The sequence below is a fragment of the Heloderma suspectum genome, chromosome W (genome assembly GCF_057233095.1).
Source record: "Heloderma suspectum isolate Gila_16-S chromosome W, 16-S_ref, whole genome shotgun sequence".
Taxonomy (NCBI): Eukaryota; Metazoa; Chordata; class Lepidosauria; order Squamata; family Helodermatidae; genus Heloderma; species Heloderma suspectum.
The window spans coordinates 1,028,956-1,038,043 of record NC_139475.1 but is presented as its reverse complement, the minus strand read 5'-3'; the positions used below and the strand labels follow the sequence as shown (position 1 = coordinate 1,038,043).

At 56.1% G+C, this 9,088-nt stretch overlaps 1 protein-coding gene across 1 annotated transcript; it reads right to left on the bottom strand.

Moving 5' to 3' along the window:
- Window positions 1-2,693: 2,693 nt before the first annotated feature.
- Window positions 2,694-8,023, bottom strand: LOC146333905 (uncharacterized). Its single transcript, XM_084825293.1, has 6 exons — window positions 7,983-8,023; window positions 7,573-7,782; window positions 7,348-7,406; window positions 4,946-5,095; window positions 4,425-4,486; window positions 2,694-3,344 (listed from the first exon to the last, which is right to left on the bottom strand). The coding sequence occupies exons 1-6, from the start codon at window positions 8,021-8,023 to the stop codon at window positions 2,694-2,696; spliced, it is 1,173 nt and encodes a 390-aa protein (XP_084681419.1).
- Window positions 8,024-9,088: the final 1,065 nt, after the last annotated feature.

The following is a 9,088-nucleotide window of genomic DNA, read 5'->3' as shown; positions in this document are numbered from 1 at the left end:
TTTCATGGGATGGGGGGCAGGATCCAGAGGTTGAATGCATAGCAGCCCTTCAAAGGGAACCTCAGGCCCTGCCCTGGGAGATGAGAGCAGGACCATACCACCAGCCCTGCTGAAAGTCTACTTACCTTTTCCTCTTCCCTGCCTATCCCTGTTTCCTTGTGTGACATGTCTTTTTCTCTCTCTTTTTTTAGATTATAAGCCTGAAGGGGCAGGAACTGTCTTGTTTACTGTCTTTTTTGGCTGAGGAGCAGGATAAAAATACTTCAAACAAATAAATAAGTGAAATCCAGCCAGAGAATTACAGTTGTGTTAGACCACACAGAGTTGGTTGCATGGAACGAAATGCTTTCAGCCGATGCAGTGGCTGGTTTTATGATTTTAAAAGTATGCAGTGCCAGCAGGGATGCAGCATGACATGTCGACACTTATGTCCCCGCTATTATCTGTGAGAAGAAGCATCCATTGCTCCCCGCCTCACTCTCCTGGATAGAATAGATGTGGCCTCCTGAATGTGCATATCACAGATGGAAAGAGAACAGTTTCTGAGCAGTGTGTGTGTGTGTCTGCTTGTATGTCTGTGTGTGTTTGCGTCTGTGTGACTGTGTGTGTGAGGCAGAAGATGCAGATCGTAAAACCACTGCATAATTTCCAATGCAAGAAAGAATATCAGAAGATCCCCTGCTGGATCAGACCAAGGTGGCCCATCCAATCCTCAGGCAACTTGTTTCTAGCTGTAGCTGGTCAGGTGCCTCAAAGGGAAGCCCACAAGAAAGGCCAAAGCAGGGGATAAAGAAGGCAATCTCTGTTCCACATCCTTCCAGCAAGCATTGTGCCACTGAACATGGAGGATCTACAATGCCTTATATCCACTGAGACAGAAAGACAGATTTCTCCATACATTTATCTAAGGGTGTAAAATCCTATGCATATACTTAGATGGAACAAAAGTCCCACAACTCCCAGCCAGAAAAAAGTTCTACAACTGGAAATTGTAGGACTTTTTCTGCCTGAACATGCATAGGATTGCATCCATACACTTTTAATAAAAAACGCAGTCCTGTAGGATCAGACCCAAATGGGTCCATCATCCTGTTTCCAGCTGTGGAGGCTTCCATATGCCCTAAGAGGAGCCCACAACCCCTCCCAGGGAGGTTGTTGTGAGGATAAAATGGAGAGGAGGAGGAGGTGCAGGGAATGCTGATCAAATTTGCAGATGACGCAAAATGGGGTGGGATAGCTAAGACTTTGGAAGACAGAAACAGAATTCAAAGTGATCTGGATAGACTGGAGCACTGGGCAGAGAACAACAGAATGACATTTAATAGGGATCAATGCCAAGTTCTGCTCCTAGGAAAAAGAAACCAAATGCACAGTTACAAGATGGGGGATACGTGGCTCAACCACACTACAAGCGAGAAGGATCTCGGAATTGTTGTTGATCAAAAGCTGAATATGAGCCAACAATGTGATGTGGCTGCAAAAAAGGCCAATGCCATGTTGGGCTGCATTCATAGAAGCATAGCTTCCAAATCCCAGGAAGTACTAGTCCCCCTCTACTCAGCACTGGTTAGGCCTCATCTGGAGTACTGTGTCCAGTTCTGGGCACCGCACTTTAAAAAGGATGCAGACAAGCTGGAGAGGGTTCAGAAGAGGGCAACGAAGATCAGGGGACACTTTCCTTCCCCCCTCCCACCGCAGAGCTGCATTGAGAGAGGGGGGGGAGTGTAAAATACAACCACCAAGTGGGTCTGGTACAGAACAATGGGAAGGGGGTGTTAATGCAAGACCCTGGGCAGAAAAGAGCCTCTTTCACTCCCGGGAGCAGTGGAAAAGCAATACTGAAGGGCCAGTCCCAGGCAGTCCGAGATCTAACACTCCCCCAGCCGCCACCTGCTTCTTCGGGGCCGAAGAAACGCGACGGGAAGAGGCTGAGAGCCTCCTCCGTGCGACCAGCTACTGCTCTGGGCCGGGAGGGTCACGACTAGGATGCGCTTGGCTTTCCTCGGGGACGGCAGCGAGAAGCCAGCCTGTGGAAATGGCGGCAGTATTACACTCCCCCAAGAAGCTGGACAGCCGGAAGGCGACGAACGCGTCCCCCGAAGCCCCCCGGTTCCCAGGGCAGCGATTTCCGTGCTTCGCTGCGCCCGGGCTGGGAGCCCCACAGGCTTCAGGAGAAGGGGGCGGAAGATTCCCCTGACTTGCGGGAGGATCAGAAGATGCCCGGCCCTGGCCCAGACCAGGGGGTCTGTCTGGCTCAGAACCGTCTCCGCCGACCGGTGGCAGCGGCTCTCTGGGGTGTCCCAGTGGGGTCTTTCCCATTCCTGCCTGGGGGGCTGCCAGGGATTGAGCCAGGGGCCTCTGGCATGCGACACGGGGCCCTGCTACCGAGCTGCAGCACTTCCCCTGGAAATAAAGCATGTTTCTAGGCCTTGTGGTTCCGAATACTGCACGGACCTATCTGGGTCCATCGGAAGCTGCTGAATTCAAGTCCATCTAGCAAAGTGTCATCTACCACGCTTCCAGGGCCTGTCGTTCTGTTGCCCCAAGCTGGGACACGGCAGCCGCATGGGGCAAAAGCAGTGGGAATGTGCACGCACGCACACGCCTAGCCCCGTGCCCGGGGGGCCGGATTGGGCCCCGCGGCAGCCCGAGATTCCCCGCCCCTGTTCTAAGGCCTCCCCACACCGACATCTTCATTCCCAACCACACGGATCTCGTTCTGCCCAGCAGCCCCAAGTCAAGGACGCGCCATGCATGGCTTGCTGAACACTCACTTTATTGAAAAATACAAAGGCCGTTAAAAGCAGCACTAAAACTGGGCTGCGAGGGCACTTCCCCACGGGCCCAGGGCAGCCTGCAGAGAGAGGGGCGTCGGCTGCCCACGCGGCACGTGGCAGGAGGGACGAGGCCCCTCGGGCGACAGGTGGCCGCTCTGGGCACGGGCACGGCCCGCCCTCACGGGTGCTGCCTCCCCTGCAGGCCAGGCCTGCCGCCCACCTGGCCCCGCGCCGCCCCCGCGAGCCTACAGGCTGGCCCCAGGGGCCTCCTCCGCCTCCCCCTTGCCTCTGGCCACCCCCTTCTTCGCCTCGGTCTTGCTGGCTCCTCGGGCGACCTCGGCTCGCGCCCGCGTTGGCTTTGGTCTCCTTCACCGCAACCGACGCTTCGGCCTTCTCGGCCCCGTCGTCCACCTGTGCCTTGCGGGCCGCTTTGCCCTTGCTGGCCGCTGCAGCTTTCTTGGGGGCAGCCGCTGCTCTGGCGCGGGAGGCCTTCGGCCCGCTCGGCTTCGCTGTGGCTCTCCCCTCGGAGGCCTTTTCCTTTGGCCGAGCCAGAGCCTTGGCCGGGCCCTGCAGGGAGAGAGACGGTGCGCACCGTCGCCACAGCACTTGCAGGCGGCCCCGCATCAGGCCAGGCCAGGCCGCCCTCCGTGGCCGTAGCGCTGTTTGTGGATTTCTCTGAGCATCTACGGGTCGCCCAGGTGCAAGTTAAAACTTGCCGCAATTTAGGAACTTTACATTTAAAAACACAACAACTTTAAAACAATGTAGACACACAGCAGGAAGTCCTCCTTCACACAGTGCACAGACTGTGGAATTCGCTTCCTTAGGATGCAGCGATGGCCACCACTTTGGATGATTTAAACGGGGTTAGACAAATTCCTGGAGGAGGAGGAGGCAGCTACCAGTGGCTACTAGTCCTGACGGCTCTGTGCTGCCTGCAGGAGCTGAGGCAGTGTGCCTGTGTACACCGTTGCCGGGGAACATGGGTGGGAGGGCGCTGTGCGCTCATGCCCTGCTTGTGGGTGCCCCGTGGGCAGCTGGTTGGCCGCTGTGTGAGCAGAATGCTGGACTCCGTGGGCCCTTGGTCTGATCCAGCAGGCTCTTCTTACGTTCTTAGAGTACAATCCTACATATGTCTTCTCAGAAGTAAGTGCCATTGAGCTCAGTGGCACTTACTCCCAGGAATGCTGCGAATGCAGGCATGTCTGCTCAGATGTACGCCCCAATGGCCTTTCTCCCAGACAATGGGGCATAGGACTGCGGCCTCAAAATACTAAAAAGCCCCACACAACAGGAAAGGTTCTTTCCAGCCTGCCTAAAACTGGAGGGAGAAGGGGCTGGGACTAACAAAACGGAAGTCAACAGACGAATGCAAGGTTTTGCATTTAGGGTGGAAGTAATGAACTGCACAGCTGAACATGTCAGAATGTCCTACAACTACCAGCATTCTCCAGCCAGGCTGAGAATGCTGGGAGCTGTAGGACTTTTTTCCGTCTAAACATGCACCTTTTGTCATGATGAATGCATCGAGGCCATCTGTGTCTCGCAGCATGAAGCGTGCAGGCCCAGAGCTCTGGAACCGCAACCCCGCAGGACCCTGTGGCAACCCGAGGGACATAAATCCTTCTCTGGACATCTAGGACTTACTTCACCAGATGTTGCTGTGGGCCTCTTGCGTAGGACCATCATTCTCTCCCCATTGTTGCCCACTGAAAGGGAAAAGGAGGAAAATGGCAGCGGGACAAAGTCACAGAACAGGGCCTCTGGGGCTTGTGCCTAGAAAGGGCTGCTCCTGTCCGGAGGCCCTGTTGTCCACTTGGAGCCTCCGCACACACAGACTCAGAGCGAGGCACCCACCCTCCCCCGGGCCACTCGGTATGGGCTGAGGCCCAGAGCCAAGGAACGGAGATGCCCAACCCAAGGCAGCGTCGAGGGTTGGCTCAGGGCCATCCGTCACTCACCCCACCCAGGGCCAGTTTAAGATTGCACCCTCATTGCAGGCAGGGACCCATCCGTTTCCTGCTATCAAACCCCGTCAAGCGATATGGATGCAGAAGGGAGCGTTCCCAGGCGGCCCCAGAGCCAGGCCCCGGGCAGGATGGTGCCCTGGCAGGGCAGGGGCCCCTTCTTGGCTCAAGCACAGGCCTGGGGCAGCAGCAGGCACGTACCTTCGCCTCTGGGTTCCTCAGCCACAGCCTTGGCTTTCAGGGTCTTTGCAGCCTTCTTCTTGGTCTGGGGCGCACTTTCCCCTCCTGGGGCCTCCTCTTGGCCCTTCCCTCGCTTGGGTCTTCCTGATGCTAGCTGCAAGTGTCCGGATGCTGTGGGGCAAAAGGGAGAGTTTCAGAACTCAGAAATGGCGAACGTTGCGGGCTCTCAATCCATAAAGCCCCCAACCCCTCCCTCCTGCCTTAAGAGTGCCCAAGTTCCACAGGGATATTTCCCTCTGGCCCAAGGTCGGGTCGCCGTCAGCACTGCCAGAACAGCGTCTTAAGGAGGGACACGTAGAACGTCAGAAGCTGCCTGGTGCTGAGTTGGACCCTTGGTCCATGTAGTCCAGTATTGTCAACACTGGCTGGCAGCAGTGGCTCCCCAGGGTTTGGGGCAGGGTTTTGCAGCCCTCCCTGGAGATGCTGCCGGGGACCGAACTGGCAACCTGCATGTAAAGAGGGCAATCGGCTGCTGAGCTGCGCCCCCCTCCCCCCCGCATCTTTTCCAGGGACCGGGGCAGTCCAGAGGCGGGTACCAGGGATTGTTTCAGGCAAGAGGCCAGCTCTGTCCTGAATCTGCACCATTAAAACTCAAATCCTATTGCATTCCCCACCCCCCTGCAAAACCCCCCGATAAAGTAAAGCAGTACAGGTTCCGGACACCACCCTTGGAGAAGAATTCAGAGAAACGGGAAGGAGTCCAGAGGACGGCAACAAAGGGATCAGGGGACTAGAGACTCAGTCCGAGTTGGAAAGCTGGAAGGAACTGGGTCTGTGCAGCCTTGAGAAGAGAAGACCGAGGGGGGAGATGGGAGCACTTTTCCAGTCCCGAAAGGGTTGTTGTCACGCAGAAGAGGGCTGCAACCTGGTCTCTCTCATCTGAGACGGCAGGACAGGAAATAGTGGGCTTAAGCTACAGGAAGGCAGATTTCGGTTGGCCAGCAGGGAAAACGTCCTAAGGGTCCAAGCAGAGGCTGGACAGCCACCGGTCAGGGAGGCTTAAAACTGGACTTCTGTCCTGAGCAGGGCGTGGATTCAACGGCCCCTTCCGACTCCTCTATGATTCTCAGCGAGTGATACACAGGCCACAGAGGGACTGGGCTGGGCTTACGCCCTCCTAGCTGGTGCAACACAGAAATGTCCTTGGAGTCCAGAGCATCCAAAAATTGGGGGGGGGGGCCTGGGGTGAGGCTGCCCTAAGCATACCTCAACTTGGCAGAAAGGCATGGCGTCAGCCGCCTCATAACTTGAACCTCCCCATGGCCCCCCGCAGAGGAGTGGAAAGGCCGGATCAGGTCGCCTTTTGCCAAGCCCTGCTTCAGGTAGTATTTGAGCTGGGTCAGGTTAACACTCGGGTAGTTGCGTTCACCTGACAAACCATGGCTTCTCTTCCTGGGTTGTTTGTGGTCACCAACCGATGGTTAAACCGTAGTCCAGGATTCATGCATACGACAATCTACGATTCAACAGCAACCCCGGATTCAACCCATACTCAGCGCACACTCTGGATTGTTGTTACGTGTAAATGAGGTCAGTGGGGCTTACTCTCATGTAACCATGCCTGGGATATGGCTACTTGAGAGCTTTGCGAACCAAGGACCTCCCTTTCCAGAAGCCACCTCAGAGGCGCTTCTGAAGTGCTGAATGTCACCAGACAAGCTCACCCCACAGACCAAGTCTGCCGAGACAAATTCCAGGTCTTCCGTCAGGAGCTGTTTAAAAAACAGCTTGAAAATCAATCTGTTTATTTGCACTTTTAGACCTCCCAATGGCCAGAGTTCTCCGAGTGTTGTACAGAGTAATTAAAAACAAAAAATACCAAACAACAAGCAATGATAAAACCAGCATGTAATTAAAAGCAAGTTAAGACCAGCTGGATGGGGTAAAAGCATTGCAGGAAAAACACAAACTAAATCCAGCAGCAAAACAAGACGTGCAAAGGCCTGAAAGCAGTTCTTAGAAAGCCTGGCAGAACAAAAAGCCCTTCAGCGGTCTCTGAGAAGGCTACAGCGGAGGCCCCGGCAGAGCCAGTGTGGTGTAGTGGTCAGAGGAGACCTGGGTTCGAGTTCCCACTCAGCCATGAAGCTCACTGGGTGACTTCGGGCCAGTCGCCGAGTCTCAACCTCACCTACCTCACAGGGTTGTTGTGAGGATAACAATGGAGGGGAGGAAGATCCTGTATGCCACCCTGGGCTCCTCGGAGGAAAGGCAGGCGACAGATGCAACCCGTAAAATAAGCGTAAAATAACAGGGAGCCACCACCGAAAAGGCCTTCCCGCACCTGAACCAGAAAGGTTCTCCAAGCGCATACTGCCTGCAGAGGCAGCTTAGCTGGGGGCCAAGCACGGGGGGGGGGGAATTACCTTGCGGCACCTCCATCCTGCGCGACCTCCAGGCCACCTTCCAGCCACCCCGCGCGCGCCTAAGCAAGAGCGGGGGAGAGGGCGACAGCTGCGCCCGCTTTATGCAGCGGCGAGGGGCGAGGAAGGCGCCTCGGGGCTCCCGCTAATTTGCCCGCGCGAGGGGCCGCAGGTGGCGGCGGGGGCAGCTAACAAAGCCTCCTGCGAGGGGGCGGCCCCGATCCTCGCCCTGCTTGCTCAGAAACAAGTGCTGTAGGTGCTGGCGGCAGGAGACGCAGGGCTCGGTTGGGTGGCGGCAGGAGCGGAGGGGAGGGGCTGCCGCTGGGGGCTTTGTTTGTATTGCCGATGGTCCCAGGCTTGAGCTCCAGCCTGGGAAAGGCTCTTCTCTGGACTCTAGACTGAGGGTCCAGCTCCTGTTCCTCCGATTTATCATCAGCACTTGAGTCAGAACCATGAGGTCTAGGATCTTGCTTTATTATTAGGGGAAGGCCCGTAGCTCAGTGACAGAGCCCCGGCACTGCATGTGGAGGCTCCCAGATGCGATCCTTGGTGGCATCTCTGGGGAGGGCTAGGAAGGAGTCCTGCCTGAAAGCGTGGAGAGCCGCTGCTGCCGGTCAGGGTCAGCAATATGGGGCTACCTGGACCCACAGGCCTGACTCTGCACAAGGCCGCTTCCCATGGGAGAGGGAGGGGGCAGGAGTGGGGGGAGTAAAGGCGGTGCCCTTAACGTTGTGGAGAAGCTTTGGGGGGCAGCATTCCCTCCCCGGCAGGCCTGCCGCGATTCTTGCCTCTCTGCAGCTGCTCAAGGGCAGTTCTGCGTGGGCCTGAGCTTGTGGGTGGCGCTCTCAGAGCCGTTTGAAAGGAAAGGGTGCCTCCTGCTCTTGCCCGCCTGGGCGGGAGCCCAAATCCGTGCCAAGAGGAGGCTGCGCCCGGGAGGCGGGTGTGCGCACTCCCCTCCTTGGCCTCTGGCTTCCCTGGCAGCCACCAAGGCCGGGCCAGCCCGTGTGGCACCGCTTTCCAGCAGCAGTGGTGTCGTGGCAGTTCAGCTGCGGGAAGTCCTAGTTCCCCTCTACTCAGCACTGCTGAGGCCTCCTCTGGAGTCCTGGGCACCACATTTTAAAGGATGCAGACAAGCTGGAGAGGGTTCAGAGGAGGTGATCAGGGGACTGGAAACAAAGCCCTGTGAGGAGAGACGGAAAGAACTGGGCATGTTTAGCCTGGAGAAGACTGAGGGGAGATAGAATGGCGCTCTTCAAGTCCTTGAAAGGTTGTCACAGAGAAGAAGGCCAGGATCTCTTCTTGATCATCCCACAGTGCAGGACACGGAATAATGGGCTCAAGTGACAGGAAGCCAGATTCCGGCTGAACCTCAGGAGAAACTTCCTGACTGTTAGAGCAATGCAACAATTGGACCCATGACCTAGGGAGGTGGTGGGCTCTCCCACACTGGAGGCCTTCAAGCCGAGGCTGGACAGCCATCTGTCAGGGATGCTCTGACTTGTTCCTGCATTGAGCAGGGGGTTGGACTGGATGGCCTTGTAGGCCCCTTCCAACCCTACTGTTCTATGATTCTATGACCATGTGAACCACCTTGGGTTCCTTGCAAGAAGGAAAAGGGCAGGATATAGACTTGTTTATTTATTTATTAATTACATTTTATACTGTCCAATAGCCAAAGCTGTCTTGGCGAACCACAACAATTAAAGCCATAAAATACTATATAAAAGTTTAAAATGACATTATA

Excerpts from the sequence above, each read along its gene's own strand:
- LOC146333905 (XM_084825293.1), bottom strand. The coding sequence starts at position 8,023 with ATGGGAAGCGGCCTTGTGCAGAGTCAGGCCTGTGGGTCCAG. Across the intron at positions 7,783-7,982 it reads AGTCAGGCCTGTGGGTCCAG|TGCTGATGATAAATCGGAGG; the intron begins GTAGCCCCATAT and ends TTCTGACTCAAG. Across the intron at positions 3,345-4,424 it reads CCACAGCAACATCTGGTGAA|GGCCCGGCCAAGGCTCTGGC; the intron begins GTAAGTCCTAGA and ends CTCTCCCTGCAG.